The sequence below is a fragment of the Clupea harengus genome, unplaced genomic scaffold (assembly GCF_900700415.2).
Source record: "Clupea harengus unplaced genomic scaffold, Ch_v2.0.2, whole genome shotgun sequence".
NCBI classification, from domain to species: domain Eukaryota; kingdom Metazoa; phylum Chordata; class Actinopteri; order Clupeiformes; family Clupeidae; genus Clupea; species Clupea harengus.
In genome coordinates this window covers 1-25,682 of record NW_024879971.1, presented here as the reverse complement: position 1 = coordinate 25,682, position 25,682 = coordinate 1, and the positions used below count along the sequence as shown (strand labels likewise).

Genomic DNA, 25,682 nt, shown 5'->3' with positions numbered 1-25,682 from the left:
TTTTATATTTGACCTCTCACACACTTTTAATAATGTATATGTGTGTGTGTGTGTCATAATTGCACTACAAGGAAGGTACACATGTTGAAAAGAACAGACAAGTTCAGGAAGGGCTGAAGTGGTGGTGGGAAAGTCATATCTGGATGCCCTGAGCTGGGCAGTACAGGCATCCCTAAAGCATACCGGTGATAGGTTAATAATGGAAACAAGTACTTGTGTGTACTAGTGTGAAAATCTGTCAGATTTAGTGAGATCTGTGAAATTCATTGTCACGTAACTGAGAATGTTTTAAAAATCCATGAGTCTCAGGGATAAAACGCGAGACTTGACGGGTATGGTTCATGCACAAGCATACATACCCTGAAAGTCATATTCCGTATATCCTATTATATTCCATATATTTTTTCCATCAGATGATTTCTTTAGGGTCAGAAAAAGGCACCACTTTCCAATTATATATCCCATACAACGTACTACTTATATTTGACTTTCTTAGTAAACAAAAAGGTAAAGTGACACATTACATCAACCCAAAATCAATGAACAGAACCCCAACAGAAAAACAAGCAATTGGAACTACAGACAAAATTAAACCAATTAATCAAAAATGAACTTCACACATGGCACCAGCTGCCATGAGACACTTCCACATGTCATTTTGATGACACACACATTTTTGCTGAGTCAAGATTAGCAGGAAGCCACAGCCAAGCCCTTTATGAATTCCGCGGGGGTGGAGGACTGGGTGAACTTCAGTTAGGTGGTCTGCTCCGTTGTGTGTAAACGGAGACGAGTTCAGTTTCAGTAGGCTTCCAGAGAAATGGCAGGGCAGTGTTCTTGAAGTTAATCATTTTTGGAACTCTAAAGTGATGATGATGATGGTGGTCAACCCTCTCTATCTGATGGGAGAAAAATGGCTCCTTGTTCACAGGACATTCCTGACAATGGCTAAGAAGAGAGAAGACTTTGTGATAATGGTTCTACGTAACTGTCCAACTCAAGTACTGTCAGAGCACTGCACAGCCAACACGTCTGTTTTAGCTACACATGTTCAGCAGCAACCACAAACACAACTACAAACATGCTGGAAATTTTTATTTTAGAAGAACTCACTAGAGAAGGTGACAGTTTATAACATGAAAAATATACATCAGTATTTTTGTCTTTGTACATTAGGCAACAGAAACTGCAGTAGTCCGCCAGAGCCAGAATAAAATAAATTGAGAACACAAAGTTTTTAGGGGGGAGGGGGGCAGAGAAGGTGATACAGGGTAAATTAAACACACTCATTCAGACAAACTTGTTTTTTTAAATCTTTTTTTCAAATAAAAATCCCAGGAACTCCTGCAAGAAAAAAACCCTACTGTTGAAGCATGCTGCATAAATGCTACCAAATCACCACACAAAATAAGAAAGCTCTGCAAAGGACAGGTATAGGCAAGGGATTATTGCTACACCAATGCATTAACAACATTTCAATAATTATAATGCTGGTACAAAGGGTTATAAAACAAAACGGGGAACATTTTTTTAAAAAAAAAATCACACACACACACACTTCACACATACACACACTCAGGGAGGGTGTATAGCAAATTTGCTGACATGTTGCACCCTTTCAACGTCTGTTCAATGCAGGTGTGTAACAGCCAAGCAATTCATTAGGAGGCACTTTTATAAAGAAAACCAAATGAAACCAATTGAGCTCAAACATGCATGAATTACCGCTGATGTGCACTGTGGCTTCCCAGAAAGCACCCCGCTGACCGCAACGCCACTGTAGCCAGTTACGGTGCTACCTTGAGGCATCACAAACCCAACCAACTCCCCTTATGATGACTGGCTGACGCTTTAGAGCCATTCGTTGTTGCTTTTTTTATTTAACCTTAAGCGTTGAGAGTGAGAATGTGTCCAAGATAACAAGGCATGCTATACGTTTCGACAAATGCCTCTTTACTGATCTCACAAACTTGCCATTTAGGTTGCTTCGATCTTAGCATTTGTGAATGAGCGAGCTACTCCTAAAAGAACAAAAATAAAAAATAAAAAAAAGTAAAATATTCTTACCCTTCTCAAAATTTTACCAGGTTGGCTTTCACATGACCTGTGATAGAGCTAATGCACACTACTAAAAGAGATGTCTTTGTTGATAGGAGGGATGTGAATACTCTTTCAAGAATTTACAGGACTCAGAACCTAACTAAATATTATTTGGTGCTAAGTGGTTCACTGGATGGAGAGGATCAGTTCTTATATTATCCGTTTCTTTATGTCTGTTCTATGTACAGATCTTTACAATTGCTTCCTGAAAGGCTGTATCACTTCAACGATTAGAGAGACTGAGTGATGCTTTGTCGTTTTATTTCCTTTTGCTTTTATTAGATTGGCACTTGCTTGGCCTCTGCCAGCATGTGTGATGGTCATGTGTTCTACTGCAGCCTATTTTAGCCCTGTCCGTCTCTGCTGAGGCTCAGTCAAGACAAATCCATCAGGGAGTTGAATGCAGGAAAAACAGTGCCACGTTGTTTCTCAGCTGGAGACCTGACAACAAGACGAGAGAAGTATGTCAACACAAATCTAAAAACATCCACAATTCTGCTTCGTAATCTGGATGTGGGTTTTGTTGGGAGTGACATTAATCCTATGACATCCTATGGAGAGCAGATCAATTGGAGATATGGCATGGGACATAACAGTGCTTTACAGGGCATCAAAGATGCTTTACAGGGCATCAAAGAGCTTTTTAACTAGCCAGGACTTCATGACAATCATAAGACACAGCGCTGTAAAACACTTGGAGTTAAAAGTCCAGTTCACTTACCCTGAAAAAAACTGTGAAGCTACGAACTGCTGGATTACCATCAGTCAAAGGCAGTCTCCTGGCTCCTCCTTACACAACGTGCGACCTTCTTTTTAAATTCCCCATGCCTGTCTTCCCTCCATTCTTTCTGCAGTTTTAAGAGACACACAGGACTGATTACAGAGTACCTCTGCAGCACACCTCCACCCATGCACACAAAGACATGACTGAAGATGATTATACTTCCACTGCTTTGGAAATCTAAGTAGGGGTCAACATTGCTTCTTGTCTGGTGAACCTGGCAAACTGATTTTCCATGTACAGACGGTGGTGTACACTTACCAAATAGTCCCCCTCCCCCCCCCCCCCCCCCCGCCCTTTTTTTCTACCCTTCATTCGTTACAGTTACAGTTTGACCAACATGAAAACAGTAGCATTTGTAATGGCAGGCCAAGTAATCTATGGCTTCACTGGCAGAGGCAATGCTTAAAAGAATGAAAAGCCTGTTGTTAAAGAGAAAGATTATAATAAAAGCCAATAAAAAAAAAAAGTTCTCAGAGGAAGAGAAGAGAATTCCATGACGTTAAGAACATGCTGTTCTGTCAAACAGTCGCTACACAAGATAACATTTCCATAAAAGTTCAAACTTCTCTCTCACAAACATACCCAACCTTGCCATTTTAAATATTTGTATGCCGAGGGTGTGAGGGGACTTACAGCAGCATCCACATTGGCGGGAGAGTCTCCGTTGGGGTCTGCTAACATGGAGATGACACTAATCATGATGGTCTCCACTGTGTGGATGGGGAGCCAGCGCTCTTCTGGTTTCTCGTAGCCGTACTTATCCTCCCCAGGCTCGTGCAAAATAGAAATACAAACGTCACCGTTCTTGTCAACTGGAAACAAGATCGTGGGCATAAAATTAGACAGGGGGAACATTTTGGGTCGGGCAAGTTTCACAGCAAAATATAATATATAATATATATATATCTATAATATAAAAAGGGAACACAAATAGTAGGTTCTGGGATGATTCGGTTTGTTTTTTTCCTTCAATAAAAATCTAATGGCAATTTAACACTTTTTTTTTTCTACAGCCATTTGAGCACATGCACTACCACAAAACAAAAAGGTCCATGGTAATCTAGGGGGGAAAGGGTACTTTAACAAGCTCTTACCATTGGGGTGCCATATTTCTGTGATGAATTTCATTTTGGGAGGCCTGAGTGGGTAGTCTTTGGGAAATGTGAGGTGTGCTTTAAACACCCCCCCTTCGCTGAATGCACCAAGAATAACATAGGTTAACTAGAATGCCAGTGCAACATACAAAAATAATAACAGCTTGAACGTCTGACCTCAAATAGTAGTAGTAGTAGTCCTTTATTGTTACAGCACAAGTACACAAGTACCAGCAACATAGCCTGTCGCATAGTAAACTAGCAAAAATGGCAATCCCCCCGTCCATACACAAATACACACATCTAACAAGGGGGTAGACAGGACGGGAAGACAAGGTTGAGGGAAGAATTGCAGCATAAACCAAAATGAGTCTAGCCTATGCCACAATGTGTTATGCAGCAATGAATAATGGATCATACTTACTACATTGTGTCTGGAGGTCCAATTATTAGAACTTCCCATCTGTAAAGGTCATTGTCATCTATCAATCCGGCGGAGAATCCCTCCACTGGGTTCTTATTTAGTTCTGGATGGAAAAACAACAAAACATTATGTATGATTGTTGTTTTGTTTTTGTTTTTTTAACAAGGTCAAATTGGTGAGCTTTTTGTGTTCGTTTTACAAGAACTGTCATGGTACTTCTTCTGAGATGTTAACATAAAACTGTAGCAGCTTAAAGCAGCTGTGGGAAGTTTTGGTCTAAAACTAGTGAGCTAACCACCTGAAAGGCATGCAAAAACCTCTGTGAAGTCCAAGAGCACAGTTGGCACTGATAAAATCTCACTAGCAAGCTAACTGGTGTCTGACAATGTTGCACTGTGAAAGCTTTCATTTACATTTTGAGAGAGGGGTCCAGTCCAGACCACATAACTACATACATAGCCTAGGCGGTGAGTGGGAACGACAGAGGTGTTAATCTGTCCTTCATATGACATTATACCATCAAATTAATTTGAAGATTACACCCAAAACTAGTTGCCTTTAAATACATAGCTCAAAAGTGACCATCTGCTACATGCAGTTGCATTAAAGGCAGTGTCTGCGATTCTACACACACTAAACACACTTTTTGCCAAATTCTGCAAACCACAGTCATCCAGTTGTCCGTTCAACATGTGCACTAAAAAAAAAAAAAAATGCTTCAGGAGCTGTTGAGCTCAAATATCAACAACCTTTCCACAATCGAGGACTCTACTTTTGACAACACAACTGTGTATGCAACGCAAAATGCTAGGTCAGAGATCAATTACACACCAGTATGAGCGTGAGAGAGAGAGTGAGAGAGCGAGAGAGAGAGAGACACTTTATTGATCCCGAGGGAAATGTAGCCATCCAGTGGCCATACGACATAAGAAAACACCAATACACAAAAGAATAACAAAAACACAGCAGTGAAGTGAGTCTAGCCACCAGAGCGACTATAAAGAGCCGTCACAATGAAAGGGTAGCCTATGTGTCAAAGGAGGTAAGTGCAAATGCAAGGTAACTGGAGCTGGATAAAAAGCACTATAGCGTTTACATTTCTCAACCGATTTAATTGAGTCGTTTGTATATTCAAGGGTTTATGATCTACGTGGAGTACCAAACAAAGTTTGGGCTCTATGTTACTTAGAATCTCGATAGTTAGGCTATAATCGCCAAAGACATATATACATACATGTGATAATTGCAAATCATTCAACGAAACAGACAGTGGAGGGAGGCTTCGGCAGACTACGTACAGCAGAGTAACTGCTGTATCTGCCAGCAGTGAACTTTTTGGTGCTTCACCACACTCTAACATTAATGCTTTGGCAGTGGCAATAAGCTTTAGTTTTGTGTTTGCTTTGATAACATTGTTTAAGTTGAGATTTAAACTGAATATTTTATTTAACTGCTACTGTATTAAAATGTTGATGTTAAAAGTGTTTGCACAACAAATGTTATGGCACCTCACCACCTTACCAAGTGTAGTTTTACATTTCCTTGTAAGTCGCTTTGAATATTAGCGTCTGCTAAATGACTAAATGTAAATGTATTAATAAGAAATGCAATAAATTGAAGCAGTGAAAAGAAATTGTGTGTTTCTCTTATCATGAGTCCACCTTAATCATTTTCTACAATAATGATATGCTATGGTGTACTAATAACACTGTCATATAATTATTAGGGCTGGGCAACTATTACAAATTTTAATCACATGATATCCCTGATTAATCACGATTAATCGCATTTGTATACGCAAAATCCAATAATTAATTCAAAAGTAGTGTATAGTGCACTTTTATTTTAAATGTCCTGCCATATGAATGAAAGGGGACTCGAACTAGCAACCTTGCGATTACTAAGCGACTCCTCTACCCACAGAACCACTGACACTTGTCGTAGTTCATACATACATACATACATACATACATACATACATACATACATACATACATACATACATACCCCCCCCCCTCCCCCTCCCCATACACAGCTTCTTGTCTTGCTCTCGCAGCGGTGGCGGTGTTGGATTTTGCCATGGTTATGGTCTTGTATTCTTCATAAGCATTCATGATCATCTCCTGCTCGCCAGTGGAGAAAAAAAGAGACTCTTTCTTTGAGTTAAGTAGCCATTGTACCGTCAGAAAATCATGATTTTGGTGATTGACGCTTCCCCCTTTTGACGTAGGACGGGCACGCGCAATTGCCCTGATAAGTTTAGTCTGGTTCTAATTAACGCCATGTTTGACCGCAGGTCAGCCGTGGACGAACCGATATATATCCTGTCCTGAATCATCTCGGTAATTTAAACCGGCTAATTGGACAATTGATCTCAACCACAAACGGGGCCCTGTTGTTGTTGCTGTGTTATATGTTGTCCCCCGTCGTACCAACAGGAGCAGCGCTCCAAATTTCGTTGTATGCAGAATCTGGCTGCATGATTAATCGAATTTTAAACGATTTTGGCTGCCACAATTAAATGAGCATGCTCGTCTGCAATATTGACGTTTAAAATGCGTGCTCAAAAACCGTTATTCTGTCTCTTCCGGGTTTATAAGATACCTTAAAATCGTCTGAGGGACGGCCATTTTTCAAGGTAGCATCGATGTAGTCTTGAAGCTGCATATTACCCATAAATCTGTGTGCCCAGCTCCCTCCGGCAACTGCAAATTGTAAACAAAGATGGCGAACCAAACTCTGCTGACAGCTGTGTTTTGTATGTAAATTTGTCTGCGCTTTCTCGCTTAGATTTTTTTACTATAGTCATCCAGTTCAACAAGTTACCGAGAAATAGACACTGTACTATCCGATAACACCGTTATTGTAACCAGCAATAATGGTTGATGTGATTTGCTAGGTATCAGTCAGCTAACTTTCTAACACTAGCACGTTAGATAGCCTAACGTTCTTTCAGCGTACCAACGTCCCACGTTATCGTACATGCTATCTTAAAAGACCGTTCGAAATCAACGTTTTTTTTTTAGATACCTTCACCCGGAAAAATATCTCGCGTTAGAAACCTGTCTTAACGAGACATCAAGGTAGTAAGACAGCTATCTTACTTTTAAGAGTTTTCGAACACAGCCCGGTATTAGTAGAAGAGTAGAGAGACAGACAACAGAACAGACGGTCACGGGTGTCGTGTGAAAGGTAAATAAAATGTCAGGAGCAGAAGGCGAGGAGCTAGTCCCTCGAAAAGGATCATCCGTTGTCTGGAAGTTTTTTGGATTTAGGGCAAGTGATGTTGTATTTATATTTTGCTTCAGGTGAATAAGAACCGTATACGTTTTATTTTGATGCACAGATTTTTACATTAGGCAGAATGTAGCACAACAATGGAAGTGGAAGCAGTGTTCTTGTTCATTTAAACGTGAAAGTGCAATAAAAAGATGTTGTCCCTAAAATTAATGAATAATCTTGATGTCAATATTGATCAAAATAATCGTGATTATGATTTTGGCCATAATCGTGCAGCCGTAATGCCGATACAATGACAATAAAGGCTTTTCTATTCTTTCTATTCTATTCTATTCTATTTTAATGTTACAGAGCTGTGGTGCGGGATGACCTCAGTTAGATAGCAAGCTAGTAATAGTCTTTGGCTTTTGTTAATTTGTGCTTTGAAGTTCCAAAAAAAAAAAATGTAAAACAGCCAATTCGGTACCACACTCAAGTTAACTCAAGTTCTTACCCATCTCATAAGCTATGTTGGAAATCATTATGCACCTGAAACATGCTAGTTAACGGCTGTTCACTTTCAGAGAACAGAGAGCAGCCATTTCAGAAACAGTGACCTGATTGGCAGACAGAAAGTTGACACAAATGTTGCTAAGGACCTTGTGTGTGTCAAAGAATAGATTTGCGAACACAGCAGGGATGCGGACAGAAACTGTACTCAGGGGGAGTACACAGAATCCTGTGCATATCAACAGAAAATCTAAATATACGGCGCACAAATTTGATTTTCATGAGTTAACAATAAAGATTAAAAATGTTTTATGATGAACTCTCTCAACAACATTATGGTTATGTGCGACAAAACATCTCCCGTTTGTTCGAAATAGCCTGGGTGACCTCTGACCTTTCTCTACAGGCAACCAGGATGGTTTTCTCATGTGGTGTTTTGGCACAAACTTTGAGACAGCCATGTCAGTAGTCACCATGAGCAATGAAGACAGGTTCATTAATGATGCCCATTTCATTCCATTTGAATATTATTAAAGTAAAATGTTATATTCCCCCTGTGCTTGAGTAACACCTTTCTGTATCCATTTAGCTAAAGTGACAAACAGTGGCAGCTCCACACCATTTCAAATTGGGGGGCCTGAGAACCACAGGGGGTGGGGGAGGGAGATCTGTTTGCTGACACAGGGACACTGCTTCTTCTGAACCCTCAAAGAACTGCCTATAAGATTCGGCTTTCAAACAGCAATTGTCATGGACCATGGCATCACTGCATTTAATCTACTGACAGATCTGAAAAGCGAATCAAATAGGTTATTAAAACTACATGGCCAAACTTAAGTGTAGTGCCACTCATTTTTGTCAGACATATTTAGACTGCTACATAAACACTGACCTACCTCACAAATCTGAAGGAAAATCTGTGTCCAAAATATGTAATTTATGAGCAGAAACATTAAAGGGGGTGTTGAATCATATGGGCGTTCATTACTCTACTATACTCGAAATAAAAAAAATTACCAACATCTGTAATTTGTCTCTAATACATCATAACACATGATAACCAATAGCCTCACCTAGACCTTCGCAGGGCTGAAAATATCTACACTATTTTCCACATGCTAGAGATGATGACATCAAAGCGATTCCAGGTGGGGCTTTAAAACTTGGCAAAACAAAACTGACTAAAGTTAAATATCTTAGGGATACAGACTTTACAAGTAACTGTTTATCTTAGGACACATAGCCGGCTATATAGCTGGCAAATGCAAACGTACAGACTAAGCCAAGTGTCAATGCAGTAACGTTACACGTTCATTGTACCTAGCCAGCCAACTTAACAAATCGAGTTTTGCTTTTTGTCTCAACACCGCAGTACAGCAAGTAAACTAACTTTAATACTCGATGCCAACACCTAACGTTATCTAGCTAACTACATAATGGCACGACAATCGTCTGATACATCTAACTAGGAGATCACAAATCATAACGGGGTAATCGTTTTAACGATAGGTCAACGGAATAGCCAGTTTACATGTTACGTTAGCCAACACTGCTTGACAGCTTATGACTGGGTTGTGCTGACGTTAGCTAGCTATTGCTAGCTAGTTTAGAGGAATCGTTAGCTAGCAAAAATATGACACTTGTATGGCCATACAACAGCTCGATAGTTGAAGAAGATTCAACGTGAAGGAAATTGTAACCAGTTGATCTCAGCTAGTTAATGCCATCGTCGATCAGCTCAACTTATGAAATTAATATGACTAACGTTAACTTCACCTAGAGTTATAGCTTGGCGTTAGCAGGCACACTTCATTGCGACACCCCTACCTAATGTTACATAGAGCAGCTGCCGGCTAAGTTAGCTGAGACAAACTTCGGCGGTACAAGGTAAAACACCAAACAAAGTACAGATTCATGATTCAATAACCTCAATGTAGAGAGCCTTAACTTATACGCAATTATATATATGGCTTACTAATGTACAGCGAGTGGAAAAACTACCGAATGTTAACGTCAACGATGCATAAATTGTTGATTTTCCTTGCAAAGCATTGTTTACAAGCAAAACAAAGAGGCATGTAGAAAGTGGGCCACCGATTTGGCTTAGCTAGCCATGACAATCTGCTATGAGTCTTCCTATATGGCTGGCTAACAACTTATCATGCTAACCCCTTGCTAACAGACACAGATACAAAGTTAGCAGGCTAGCTTGCTATCATTAGCAAGCTACCAGTCGTTTGTAGGCTAGCTTTTTTGCTAGAATCGCTAGCTGGCCAACAGCCATAGAGGAATTACCTGCCAGCTGTCTCCTGAGTAACAGCGCCGATTGGGTCTCCGTCATTGTTTTAAACACTACAGTTGAGGAAAATAAGGTTGGTTTTACGAAGGAAATAGTAATGTTCTGTTATAAACGCCAATGTCTGACTGTTTTTTCTAGTCCGTTTTGCTCAACATTCTGTTCGACTTTGAGCATGCGCTTACAATTCAACGACACCACGGGAACAGGCTGCTCGAGGGCACCCAGTAGCGTTTCAATGGCGCAATTGCTGAACCCGACCTCCGTAAAACAGGTGGATTCAATTTCAGTCAAATAATTGTATAACTATGATTATTTGAATACCAGTATAGCCTACAGTCAGATGGCAGATTGTGACTGTAACTTATACACCCATACAGCAGGGACTGGTCACACAAATCCAGACTTGACTAGCCTGGCTAAGTCTTTGGTGTGGATCCATTCTTAAGTTAACTGGGATCCCAGCCCAGCCCATCCCAGCCCAGTGCAGATCCCAATAAACTGATATGAAATTAGAGAAAACCTCATTCATACCCATCAGCAGCTAGGGACATGTTTATTGCAAAGTATCATGCTCAGCTCATGATGGTCCATCCATTTCATATATGAGCAGGGCTGGGGAGTAACTAGTTACATATAATGAAGTTACGTAATCACATTACTAGTTAAATGTGATTGTGAGAAAAATTTGTCATTAAATTAGAGTTATGAATCAAAATGTTGGTGATTACAAAGGGGTCACATCCGAATATATAACAACTTATATGTAAAATATAACATTCAATATAACATTCTGTTGCTCTGCATGTTGTTGCTGTCTAGACAGGCTCCATTCATTTGGCTCTCAAATATTTAATGAACTTACACCCCCCCCCCCCCTTGTTTGTCAATCAAAAAGTAATCAAATGTAATAAGTAACATTACTTTGATGAAGTAATTAAAATAGTTACATTAGTTATTACATTAGAACAAGGTAGCCAGTAAACTGTAGCCTATTACATTTCAAAAGTAACCCTCCCAACCCTGGGTATGAGGTGGTCTAAGCATGTAACCATAAACCGATTCCTGTAACCAGCATAATTCCAATACCAGATTGTTCATCAGTGAAATATCCATGTAACAAGCATCTTAAAGGGACATTTGGGGATTTTTCATCCTGGGCATTATTTTTTAGATATTTTTGATTATGCTTTGATTACTTTTGTGTTGCTCTATACATTTATTTTTTTTATTTTTTTCAGAGTGAAGATACATCAGCAAAGCCTTACATTATGCGTATCCATGCAGGATCCTTGTTGCTGCAATGCAAACAAGATTATATTTGCCAAGATGAGTGTTATGAGGGCAATTATCAGAGATTATCAGAGAGCCTGAAGAAGACTGTATGCATTCAGATGCAACACAGAAATCTTCAGTGATGCCTGTGCCTCAGTATTACAGATGGTCTGAGAGCTCCTATGTCAGGGTGAGATGGCAGACCTCCCACAGGAGATTTAGGTCACATGTTTCATAAGCTTAAATCTCAAAGTCCTTGTTAAACCAAATTGTTACTGTAACAGGGAGTCATACATTGCTGCTGTTTTCTCAATTTTATTTGAAAAAATATTAAAAGAGGAGGGTTGAACCAGTTATCCAGAAATAAGACAGTGTCACAGAAATGTTTGCAAACATAACCTTTAGTGTGACATCAAAGTATTCTTTTAGCCCACATGAACATTAAGAGAGTAGTGGCATTCATAGTTGGCATTGTGGATGTTATCCATGCAAATATCTATGACAAACATGCATCCGTTTCTGCAGTATGGAGTAATATGTTGTATTGTGTTGTCTGTCATGCCTTTGAAAGGTAGAGATGATCATTCTAAATATAATGTTTATTGCACATTTAAAGGAGTCCTTGATTATAATTCATTACACTTTTTGTTAAATTCACCTAAATCCTCGCATTCTTCTAGCTGTCCATCCAGTGTGTGCGATTAAAAAACTCTGGGGTTCGTGCACACTCTGTAAATGGGAAATAAACAAAGTGGCTCAGACAGAGCCATACACTATTCCAGCCAATCAACACATTGCTTCATCAGGAGCACGGAAGAGAGGGGTGTCATTTTTTAACTCAGTGTTCCATAATAAAAGACTTTCCTTACTTTTATCACCATAGGTTCAGCCCTTTGTTGTTCAGTCCATCCCATTTGTCATGGTGCCTGTGATGCACAAAGCATGTGACACAAAGCATGTCATTTTGTGGTTTCACCGCCCCCCAACAACCCCCACCCCCACCCCCAACCCCCACAGCAAGAAAATAGTTCTCAGAGAGTTATTTTGTTATTTACAAGGTAGTATTGTTGATATTATAAATACTCGCTGGAGTGTCCCCTTGTTCCAGGGCTGTCCAGGAGATGGGAGTGGCGTATCTCTACTGTAAAGACGGATAGCTCTTCTTGATTTCACTGAATTATTGGGCTGCTCTGTTGTTTATATGTACTACTCGCATCCTTACCATTTCAAAAAATCTTCCAAGTCCTATCTTCATACCTCTATTTTAACCTTTTGCTTATAGCATTGTTTTTGCCGTGTGGCCTACCCAGATATGAAAGACCGTGTGTTAGCTACATACATCCTAAGGCCTTTGTTATTCTGTGTAAAGCTCACATTAGCAGATTTACAGCATTAATGAAACATCAAATTAATGCCATCATTCCAACTGAAGGATGGAGTTGTCGCTGTACCCTACTTAAATGTAAGTATGAAAATGAAACATTTTATATTTTTAAAATATCACTGTATCAACACAGGAAATACCACTTTCACGCCCTCCTTTTTCAAGGTCCACACTGCTCAGTAATCACCGAAAGCATACAGCCTGAGGTAAATCAAGCTGGCTCCTCACCATGTGTCGCCATGGATCACAAACAGAAACACTGTCACTTTTAGATGCTACATAATGGCGTGTTGTGTTGTCTGGGCAACTGGAAAAATTGAACCAAAGATATTGAATTATGCAAGATGTCTCAGCCGTGGAGGGATTTCGTGAGCAGTTGACAGTCTGTGTGCTCAGTTCCAAGATTGTCTTTGCAACTTATTAACTCTCCCAAATTTGCCAAATAGAAAGAACTATTCCTTTCAAACTGGGGCTTCTTGGGCTCAATATGTGGCGCTATTGTATGATAACATAGTGATCTTATCATTTACAGTGTTAAACTCTCTTTACTCTCAAGAGGACATCACACACTTTGGATAAAGCCACATTCTTTTCTAGGCAGCTTCTTTGGTACTCTCATAAATAGATAAGGGATACACCGCACGTCCTGTTCAGCAACCGGGTTGCACATAGAAATTAAGTAAGAGAGCAGAGGACTGTTGCACAGTCCCAGGGTACAAGCTCTGAGCATTGCAGAGAGTGTTAAAGCAGGCAAAATGCTGTTGGCTTGTGGTCAGCAATACGTCACAGAGTGGAACTGTTCGCAATCGTGTGACTTGGTGGGGTGGGGGGAGGGTTTTAACCTGATAACTGCAGTTATAAGTCACAGAAATCTTGCTTTTGCTCTTCCTGTTCCCGAATCGGTGACATAGGCCTTGCTACTGAAATCTAAAGAAACTACAGAACCCCTGAAAGAAAAACAACTGATGAAAGAAGAATGAAAGAACTCATACAACAATAGCATGGAATGAACAGATCAGGATTTCAAGGCATCAGTAATCCGTACGTAGTTCTCTTGTTTCATTGTAGCCTTACTGAGCATGCATGATAAATGTAATTTTTTTCAGGTTGTACGGTTTTGGAATTCACATAACCCACACTGAATTCACACTAGTTGAACGGACATTGATATTTCAAGAACACAGCCAGTTCTCTTCGAGGTCTGAATTGAAGCATTTGTTCTACATTGTTCGTTATCCTGGAGATCCACGTTATTGTGGTGTCCATAATGAGTTCAATTGTCATGGTGGCCCCGTCCTGCATCAGCAACTACCCAGCACACACAGATATGTCAGAAGCACTTCATGTATAAAATAGCTAAACAAGTCATGTTTTTTTACATATCATTGAGACAGGTGATGAAAACATGATGTTCAACAACTGGTACTGTATGGTAGGAGAAAAGAACACTGTGACATTAGTTCTTGCTTTTTTAGCATGTAATTACATAATGCGATTTATTTCTCGTTCTAAAATTGTTGAGCCTTTGATGTCCATCTGGAAGACTATTCTCGTGAATATGTTTCATGTGAGGTTGTCATTGTATTATGAGGTTTCTTGAAACCTTATTCATTTCATGACATTAAGTTTTGCATGGCTATGACACGAATATTGGTCGAACATTACGCCTGTTCCTGAGTCCTCTTTGTCCAATGTCACAATGAGAGAAATCCCCATCTGTTTGGACTGCACGGCCCCGGCGGTGTGTCTGTGAAGTGCCTCAGCAAATGAGATTAGCTAATTTGTAGCCTCTCTGTAAAAATAGTTGGGTGTCCATTAGTGGACAACAAGTTTCCAGAGTCTTGAAATGAGTTTAAGACATGGGTGGTGTTAAAATATATGAATTCTGTCAGGGGATGAATCCTATTTGTAAGCATACTATTCACAACTGAACCACCCTACTACTACATAACTGCAAAATCAGACATTAATCTAATATAAACCCATAAATGAGGATACCTCCTGACTTTGTCTACTTATTCATTGCCATATTGTTTATAGAGAAGACTAGGGTGAGATGTCCCAGGCACAAGTTGGCCCATAGGAGTTGTTATAGTTGTGGTGAAAGCATGAGGGGTTTTAGCCAAAAGACCAATTGTTTTCTCTGTCAGTGAGGCGATTGTGTACATATGTAGACAGTGACTAGCACTAAGTGGACCCCCCCCCCCCCCCACACACACACACACTAGACAATATATAAAAAAATGTATTTTAATTTAATTACCTATTTATTTCGTGTCATGTATTTAGTAAAAATACAATTCTTTGAAAGCTGAAAAGCCAATACTTATATTTTCACACAACTCCAAATGGTGTCTATAGACTATGACAACTCTCCCTATGCAAGAAGACAGTGAGCATGGGACAAGATGTGTTAGATTTGTTAATCTTGTTTCTCTGGCTGATAAGAGTTTCTACTCCTACTTTCAGTGACGGCATCAGTGATTCGTTATACAGACATTCCAAAAGTAACATTTTTTTTTTTATTACATCAGTTAAAGCTGTAATAGTTACACTTTCAGTTATAGCAATAGTTACTCTTATCTTGTCAGCAATCACAAAGCACGAGGTCTACTGAATAATTCTGTTCCTTACTTTCATGGTCTGTAATGGCCACATGTTCTGTCTTAAGCCCTACCATTCCACAACAACGTCTGAGCTACGCATTCTGACTTCTTGTTCTCCAGCTCTCTGCAGCCAGAGCTGCACACAGTGGTTGGCCATGGAGACCGGCCCTCCTGCAGGGGCAGGTTCACGTGATGAGAGGACCCACCTCCGCTCCAGCTCAAAAGGGACTCCCCATTATGGAACCATTGCCGACGGCCAAGTGGACAGCTCAACGCGCACAACAGGAATCTCACAAAGGCGTGCCTACATAGCAGTGGCTATACTATGCTATGTCAATCTGCTGAATTATATGGACCGCTACACAATTGCAGGTAAAGAAGTGAGACTCGATAGTTTATTTAATCTATTTTGCCATCCTTACAATATCCATATCCCTGCAATATGTATTCATTTGTTTGTGGAAGTAAACAACTTCCTCCTGTCTCTACCTGATACGCCTGTGATGTACTTGTCTTTCAAGGCATACTTCCGAGTATCCAGAAATCCTTCAACATAAGTGACAGCACATCTGGCCTGCTGCAAACAGGTAATTAACCACTTTGCCTAAACAGTACACATCATGGACATAACTAGCGTGCAGCCACACTGATTTGGAACAGGAACTGATGGTCATGCAACCCACCACCAACCCCAGATCTGCCACAGCAAACAGGAAAGAAATGTCCTGAAATAGCCTCAGCACACAGACTCATCCAGATACTATGAAGAATTGGAGAAATGAAATGCTATGAGTAGTGATAGTTTTCTTTGCTTGTGAGAGAAACAGATTGTCATGTTGAAGTTCATATCCAATATGTACTATGCATCAGTGACAATGACATCACTACTCATAGCAGCTCACATATTTGTTGATATTTCTTATGTGTTAGTTAGTAGCATGAGGAAGAATATGTAAGATGCCACTTTCAAGCAAATGCAAGCTGCGCTTGAGTTACCCTTAAGAGTACATAACCCAAAATGACCTGAACACAATGAATCATCTAGAGACAATAATGACGATCGTAGATCATTCAAATGCTCTCATGAATAATAGTCTTTCTTTATTAATGGTTAGATATCCTATGAATCAATAAAACGGCTTAGTTCATATATTTGATGACTCCATTGCCAATGCGCTCTAGAATTCGCTCATAAAATGTTAATGTGTTTACAGTTTTTATCTGCAGTTTTATGCTGCTGGCCCCTGCCTTTGGCTACCTCGGAGATCGCTACAACAGGAAGTACATCATGGTTGGGGGTCTTGCTGTATGGATTGTGACCACACTTGGCAGCTCTTTCATCTCAGACTCGGTACTGAAAAAACTTGGGTGTGAAAAAGCCAACCTTATCATGCAATGTGAAGTAATGCTGAAATGGATCATTTTAGGTAATGTCTGGCAAGTGATTTTATTCACAGGACAGTGCTGTACATAAGCATGTTTGACAGCAGCAAGAATTATTAAATCAATACTACATCAAAAGTTATTTGTGGATATTATCAGGCTATAATAAGCCTCTGTTTGAAAACTATTTAACATTTTTAAAGCAGCCACACACACTTTTCCATCAGATGAATAACAATTAGGGTAACTACACCACCCTGTGGAAGGGAAACAGCAGGCAGAGATAGAACCAGCACTAATGGCACTGCAGAGAGTTTAGACATGGATCTCTCCTTGTGCCACATCGCATACATGGTCCTCCCATTTTATTCACAGGATGCGGTGTGGGCGACAAAATCACTACAACACATGTTGCACGGTCACGAAAATGCAATGCAAGCAACATTCTGTGCCCTCGCAAACATAGGGCCCTGAATGTGACAACTGCTGAGCCTGATCCCGTGTGTCTTTATCTGGGCAGTATTTCTGGGTGCTGGTGCTGATGAGGGCTTTTGTTGGTACGGGAGAGGCCAGCTTCGTCACCGTCGCCCCCACCATCATCGGGGACCTCTTCAGTGACTCCAAGAGGACTCTCATGATCTCCTTCTTCTACATCTTCATTCCTGTTGGAAGGTCTTGGGGCTTTGCAGCCACTCTAAGCTTTATTGCAGTGTATTCTATACCTGCATTAGTTACGTATTGATATTGGGAGCTACTTGCACATTATACAAGACTTGGTTGACTTGGTTGGCAAGACCCGGTTTTGTTTGCAGTCCACTCCGTGTAGAAGAAATAAAGCAGCATACGACCGATGCTACCAACAAGGAAATACTAACGTTAGCTGTGACAGCATAAGACAGGATGCCTCATCTACTGTATGTGTAACCAACTGTGATGTTTCACCTTAACTTTTCATTTGGTTTCTCAGTGGTCTTGGATACATTGTAGGATCCACAATTGCCAGGGTCACTTTGCAATGGCGTTGGGCTCTGAGGGTAAGACAGCTTTATAATCAGATGTCTGCTATAGGTGCATATAGTATCAAAGTTTACACATTATAATCAGATATCTGCTGTAGGTGCATATAGTATCAAAGTTTAAACATTATAATTAGATATCTGCTGTAGGTGCATATAGTATCAAAGTTTACACATTATAATTAGATATCTGCTGTAGGTGCATATAGTATCAAAGTTTACACATTATAATTAGATATCTGCTGTAGGTGCATTTAGTATCAAAGTTTACACATTATAATTAGATGTCTGCTGTAGGTAGATGCATTTAGTATCAAAGTTTACACATTATAATTAGATGTCTGCTGTAGGTGCATATGGTATCGAGGTTTACACATTTTCTAACTTGCTTATCTGTTCTTTCCCTTCCTGAACCCTTCCTTTAGAGCTCAGTGAATGGAAAATGTCCGTACTATGTAGATACACCTTACGTAGAGTACAAGGTGTATGGCACTTCTTGCAATCACAGACCCATATGGAACGTTTCCTGTTTCACAAACAGACCCTCTTTAACAGTTCCTCCATTTATAGCTAGTCTGAGATGTTCTGCCGTACCTAGCAGTGGCGCATAGCACACAGTATGTCAATCAGAAGGGCCTAATCAGGTTGTTTTGACTCTCATGTTTACAGCGTCTTGACAGAGAGCTCTTTCACTGCCTAACCTCTCTAATCTCTCCGCTCCGGGCCTCTGATTACAGCTTAATCCCATCCTTGGAGCCTTTGGACTACTGCTCTTGCTCTTTTTTACCCCAAACCCGCCGAGGGGGGCCTCTGACTCCCAGGGAGGGGCGCAAATCGAGATGACGTCCTATCTGGAAGACATCAAGTACCTCTTACGGAAGTGAGTGCAGTCACTGCAAATGAAAGCCGTACCCCTGTTTTACAGTGAGAACGACAACGAGTAGAACTGACTGATTGTCTTTTTGTTCCCCTCTGTTGCCTAGTCGGAGCTTTGTGTGGTCTTCGCTGGGTGTGACCGCCATGGCTTTTGTCACGGGGGCACTGGCCTTCTGGACACCCACATTTTTGTCCCGGGCCCGGGTGACGATGGGCCTCAGACCTCCATGCGTGAAGGAACCATGTGACACCTCTGACAGGTAGAGCCGAGCTGATGTTTACTCTGACAGCTTTCAGGTTACTGGAATGTTTCACACTATGTTTCACCCCTTTATTGTAATGCGTATTCTCTTTCTGTCTTTCCCAAAAGCTATATATTTGGGGCGATCACTGTGGTAACAGGAATCGTGGGGGTTTCTTTGGGCACCTGGATATCTAGACGGCTTCGAGACAGGGTGCCCAATGCTGATCCACTGATCTGCGCCGTGGGCATGCTAGCCTCCGCTCCCTGTTTCTTCATCGCCATAGTACTGGCGTCGATAAGCATCCCTGCAACATACGTGAGCATCTTCACAGAGCTTTAATCTCTGACCGACATCAGTGACTGATCTTGCACTAAGTACACAAAGCAGAAGGCATTCTAATATGGCTTGGTCTTGCCTCTCTATTTTAGGTGTTCATTGGTATTGGAGAGACTCTTCTCTCACTAAACTGGGCCATTCTTGCTGACATCCTGCTGGTAATTGGTGTCCTCAGCTATCAATCTAAATGTAGCTAAAGAGTTCTGAGGTGAAACCTTATCTTTGCATGCCATCTCATGAAAATATTTATTCTGTTGTGTTTCAGTATGTTGTCGTGCCGACACGGAGAGCTACAGCAGAAGCCTTACAGATAATGGTGTGCCATCTCTTGGGTGACGCTGGAAGTCCTTATCTGCTGGGTGCGGTAAGACCAGTTATCACAGTTGTATTTCTCCATCTGGCATGCCTGTCAATCATGAAAACAGTCCTTAAAATGGACGATAAGATGTGTTCATACATGCTGTTTCAGGTCATAGTGGCCTTTACATATGCAAACAAGATTCAGTAAATGATCAGTGTTCACTGCTGAAAAGGACAATGGTATACATTATTGAAATAGCATACAATGTGCTGCATTAAGAAATGTAATACACAAATGCTTCATGAGCCCTTCTAAAGGTGTGATCGCAAAATAGTACTACACTATTTATATCATAAAACTTTCAAAGAATTACTCTGAATTGAGTTCTCTTCATTGACAATAACACAGCTCTTGTTTTGCCTTGAGCAGATCTCTGACGCTCTGAGTAAGTACAACCCGGACTCCCTGATCTGGCGCTTCCGCAGTCTGGAGTACAGTATGCTGCTCTGCCCATTCATGGGCGTCCTGGGAGGGCTCTTCTTCCTCATGACGGCCCTCTACATCAAAGAGGACAGGAAGGCTGCACAGCTCTTGATCGCAGGTACCCAGCTCAGTGCGCCGTCAACTCAGTTTAGACCACTATTTCAGTTCAGTTTACTTCACCCATCTAGCAGTCCAGACACCTATCACTGTCCAGGCCACTATCCCCACTCCTGAGAACTACTGAGAGGACTTTCCACCCATCTAATATATGAAAACACATACATACTGCAAACGTGGTAGCTGTGGTCTTGTGGGGTCATAGGGGATACATTTGTGGTCATATAGTGTTTTTTTTGTTTTTTTTTGCTGTTCCTTGTCTCTCTGAGTTCCTTATTTCTGTTTCTTGTCTGTCCAGTAGCTCTGGAACTGGTAGTAATCGGTAATGGTCACTGACAACATACATGTTTAAAAGTAATGAAGATGGTGTTGTCATGGATACCATTTGGTATTGTCAGTCTCTTGCTAAGCTTGACTGAAATGTACAATTAGACAGCAGTCCTCATCTCTCAATCCTATGGCCTCATTGTAAAAGAGACCAAAGGAAACACACCCCACAGTATGTGTGTGTGTGTGTGTGTGTGTGTGTGTGTGTGTCTGTGTGTGTGTGTGTGTGTGTGAGTGTGTGTGTGTGTGTGTGTGTGTGTTTATGAGTGTGTGTCTGTGTGTGTGTGTGAGTGTGTGTGTGTGTGTGTGTGTGTGTGTGTGTGTGTGTGTGTGTATGTGTGTGTGTGTGTGTGTGTGTGTGACAGCAAGAGACAGAGAGCCCTGTGTGCGAGGTGCATACACTCTGTCTCAGGCATCAGGACGGAGAAATGACAGCGCGATGCTTCCTCTGCGTCTCCACTGCGGACAATGAGGCTCTTTGTGGCGCTCTCTCCTCCACGGACGACAAGCCAACTTCCTGTCAAATACCACTGGGCCAGCTCTCACTGGAGGACAGAAAGATGGCCGCTCCACGTCTGGGAGGGGGCGCCTGGGTGCTCTATCAGGAGCATAATTAGGTTATGTCAGGGTGGGAGAGTTGGGTACTGATGCGTGGAGATAAGGAAATACCACTGTTTCTGAGAACACAGCACTGAGCCTGCATCAGCATCTCTCAGTTTCAGTCAGAGTTAGGAGTAGAAGCTAATTCACTAATTCACAGTACCCACCAGTTTGCAAAACCCACTCATAAAGAATGAACTGAAAGCACCGATGCTAAAATAGAGGAAGCTACCACTGCGCAGCGCAGCGGCTAACCAATGGCCTTCCTGCTGATGATATCTTCCCTTTTCTTATCACAGTTCACACTGAAATCTGAGTAGATAATCTATTTAAATGATTCCACGGGTGTCTCAACAAATGTTACGTACATTTACTTGACTTGTTTACATGGTAGAGAGGAAGATGACGATAGAAGTTATTGCACGCATCTCTGACTTCTTCCTCTCCACATTTCAGGTGAACCTCCTGTTCAAATTGTCCCTATGCCACCGGATATCCAACCCACTGCGTGATGGAGAGTGGGGGTTGCTGTTGAATGCACGACACAACAGCTACATCAACTTCTCCAGGGTGTTACTGGAGGATGTAGTGTTTATCATTCTGGCACTTTGACACCTTCAAAGCTCTAAAGGCACTAACAGTCTCAGTTTAGCCCTCTCAGTCCGGACATCTATTCAAAGGTTAGACGAGGGTTATGAAGTCAAGATATTGACTGTAAAAAAAAAAAAAAAATCCATCAAACTGCTTATGAGGTTGACTGTTACCATAGAAACCTTGTTTTATACTGTACATAGCCATGATCCAGTATCTAGTGCCAAGTCATTACTTTTTTTTATAATAATAGTGCATTTAATTAGGCCGTCCATATGTCTCCAGCTGAACTACACCCTACACAACATCTTACCTGTTCAAAACATGCTAGAATCAGCGTACTGAAGCTGTTTCACACACTCAGCACAGCTGGCCTCTGTTAATGAGAATGGCAGGGGGATGAAACCCACCCCAGGATCCTGTGTAGAGCAGCCTGTTCCCAACCACCACCTTGGAGTCCAGCTATGTCAAATGTGCCTGTGCGTTTATTTATTTTTTTACTGTTTTTATTCTTCTGTGCCTTTGCGATTTATTTTTACTCTTTCAAATAAAACCCAATGCTTCTACGGTTCACTCAGCTGTGTTTTGTGTGCGATAGTCATTGCACTTTCCAAAATAACCACATGGTGGCAGTGTTGCCCCATTGCTACATCGGCTCTCGGCAAGCATCATCTTTACAACCAGCTGTATACAGAAGGCATTCATTTTCGGTGGGCAATCGTTCTTTTTTCTGCCGTCCAACCACTTGCGTCGCATGCCTTAGCATCAGTGCATCAGTTAAGTTGGAGGCTCTTTGATGCTCGTTGAGGCTCTCTGTGGCTGAGATTGATGGAGTTTTAATGCCCCTCTGTGTCCCGAGTCGTGCCTTTAATTAAAGGGGGCAGTCGCAGCAATCTGACTCATTAGCACATCTGATCAAAGTAATTAACTGTTCGCTCTAACAACGTAAGAGTTTTAAATAATGCAGCACTCTGAAATCAGCAGCGTTAAAGCATCCTCAGCAGGGCCTATCACGAGTGAAAATGCTGACAGAGAGGGTTTTCCATAGGCACTTCTGTGCCATGCATGTCATCCGCTGACCCTTCTCCATGTCGAGTAAGAGTTTTTGTTGTGTTGCTTAATTAAAGCACTCATCATAGTCAATCTAAAGCACCGCTGAGAGCCGATTCACACCCCTGCCCCCTCCCTCGTGTGAACTTTGCTCTGCTTGAGATTTTTGCTTGCCACAGTTGCCATGTGCTTGCTCTCTGGGCTTTGCAGCTTTTTTTTTACAATATGAACCTCAAACGTATCCTGGCATTTTAATGGCCTTGGTCAATGGCCTTGCAATGCAACTCCACAGTGACAAGGACCTGCCAATCACACAGCCTCCACAGTGGGCCCTTTACCCCCCCGAGTCACGCCACAATTCCTCTTGGCTGGGCCCTACTGCTGGGCCTGACATGTGCAGAGGGTCCGCAGGCTTGCCTTGCAGAGGACTGTCACATGAGTTTGGGCTTATCTGAGCTGCCATGTTAAACACAACAGCCCCAGTGTGATGTCCCCAGGCTGGGCATGATGCAAGCCCGCTGCTGTCGCTGTAATGACGGTTTCCGGCAAAGCAGTGGCACATTTTCCATCCGGGCTTTAAAGAACATAATACTGTGTGTTACATTCATATGATTGTTTCATATGATCATTTATAATCATACATGATATTACATGGATTATTAAGTTTATACAGTACATATATATTTTTAATTCATACATATTCATGACCACTTACACCTTTCCCCTAACAACAGTTGTTCAGACCGCTGCACTGACAGGAGAGAAGAAAATGTCAAGGTCAAATACCAATGTCATTGTCACCCATTTGATGTATTTGCTGGCCCGTGGTAGAGCCTTCCTCCTCCGGCCCCTGCTGCGCCTGTCTTGCGTGTGTGTTATTTTAACCCTATGTTTGGAATGTCCCTCGCTGTTGCTCTGCTACCTTTGTTCTCTGTCCGCGGTGGTCAAGCAGGTCTGAACGTGTGGCAGGAGTCCACGCACATGCGTGCTTACTCACTCATACACACACACAAACACACACACACACACACACACACACACACACGTAAAAAAACATGTGTGGAAAACATTCCAGCGGGTGATGGCTCGACCTGTAATTAGTACACAATAGGTATTGTGTGTGGCGTGCCCTCCCGGTTTGTGGGGAGTTTATCTACGCAGCTATGCGCTTCCCCCTGTTTTTGCCCAGAGAGTGCAGGAAGCTGTCACAATGGCTAATAAATGTGCCGGCGGCGATCGATGAATAGAGGGAGACACACGCAGAGCCAGAAAAGGGATGGAGGGAGGGAGAGATAGAAAGAGAGAGAGAGAACAGCAGAGAGAAACTCAGAAGCAGGGGGAGTTGACACTGTGACAAGGAAGAGTGGGGGGAGGGGGTGGGGAGGGGGGTTACTGATGATTACTTTGTAGTGGAGGACATTCCGTAAGGATACACACATTCGTACGTTCACAGGAACAGGAGTCACACAGCACTGGTCATGGCCAAGTACACACAGGCCCCCGGCCCTCAGCTCTCTCACCTTGACCACATTGTTCTCGCTGGAAAGAATAAGAGTCAACAGCAGCAACAACAACATTCCAGAAAGCTGAACCCTACTTCACATTCCCTCAAGGAACCTTGTGAAATATGGTCAACACTGTCCCAAATCATGCCCCCCTAACCCCTTCCTTAAACACACCTAGCGTACTGTGATTTCTTTGAATATGTCGGGTGGACTCAGTCGGTATCGAGTCTATTTGTTCAGTAGGAGGGTGAGTGTTGTGGTACTATTGTATGTGCTTTGCTCAAAGTTGAGACATTTCAATTAATGAGTAACTATTTTAACTATTTTTCTAGTTTCAACCTCTTTGACCCTCTCTGTGCACAGAAAACTATGCTCTGTACAATCTCCTGATGGTAGCCCATTCAATGTGGATAGATTTTGTATTCTTGTGTCGTGTGTTCGTTTTCGTTCCTCACTTAAAATTTCTGTCTGCATGAAACTGCAATATACACAAACCCGTCCATATTATGACATGTCATCATCGTTTTGTTCATGCACTTGTGCAATACAGACTGCGAGAGGTCGGCATCCCTGCACTAGAACCCCAAAGATCCTGTTTAGAATCATGAGGATCATCAAGTGTGAAAAAAACATTGGGGGAAATGATTGTAAGTGGAGACTATTTTTGCCAACAAAAAATGATTTTGTGGAAAATGTGTAACCTTTAGAACCCACAAATAACGTTTTTACTTTTACGAGTGTACTTTTATTTATTTGGAGCCTGATGAAAATAAACAATGAAGGAATGAATGTATTCAAATGTATGAAAAGTAATGCATGCATTTCAATCGTTTACATATCCACCTGATGTACCATGATACCTACCTTTATCATGTGCTCCAGGGCTGTGCTTTTCTGTGTGAGGCTATGCTGTGCTTTCCTACGATGTGATGTGCTGTGCTGTGCTATATGGTATATGATATATATGGTATACGACTGCGTCACAATGACTATGCACTGTGCTGCAATTCACGTTCATTTTGTGAAGAGATGCCATGCATGGATAAAGAGGCTAGGACATGTATGATAGGTGCCCAAGAGGGCAGGCTGATCCTCCTTATCACAGCCTACTCAGAAGAAGGAGGGGGAGAGAGGGAGCGGGGGACAGAGAGAGACAGCGA

The 25,682-nt window shown here is 41.6% G+C and overlaps 2 protein-coding genes across 2 annotated transcripts; one reads left to right on the top strand and one right to left on the bottom strand.

Annotated features, from left to right (window-relative positions):
* Positions 1–1,082: 1,082 nt before the first annotated feature.
* On the bottom strand, positions 1,083–10,641 carry ube2g1a (ubiquitin-conjugating enzyme E2G 1a (UBC7 homolog, yeast)). The gene is made up of 6 exons (XM_042705868.1): positions 10,427–10,641; positions 4,403–4,505; positions 3,979–4,076; positions 3,518–3,696; positions 2,822–2,948; positions 1,083–2,541 (listed from the first exon to the last, which is right to left on the bottom strand). The coding sequence occupies exons 1-5, from the start codon at positions 10,470–10,472 to the stop codon at positions 2,862–2,864; spliced, it is 513 nt and encodes a 170-aa protein (XP_042561802.1). The 5' UTR covers positions 10,473–10,641; the 3' UTR covers positions 1,083–2,541; positions 2,822–2,861.
* Positions 10,642–13,919: 3,278 nt separating this feature from the next.
* Positions 13,920–22,538, top strand: spns3 (spinster homolog 3 (Drosophila)). The gene is made up of 13 exons (XM_042705866.1): positions 13,920–14,127; positions 15,813–16,064; positions 16,214–16,279; positions 16,907–17,043; positions 17,596–17,747; positions 18,043–18,109; positions 18,829–18,971; positions 19,075–19,227; positions 19,338–19,527; positions 19,641–19,706; positions 19,814–19,912; positions 20,279–20,450; positions 21,833–22,538. The coding sequence occupies exons 2-13, from the start codon at positions 15,848–15,850 to the stop codon at positions 21,886–21,888; spliced, it is 1,518 nt and encodes a 505-aa protein (XP_042561800.1). The 5' UTR covers positions 13,920–14,127; positions 15,813–15,847; the 3' UTR covers positions 21,889–22,538.
* Positions 22,539–25,682: the final 3,144 nt, after the last annotated feature.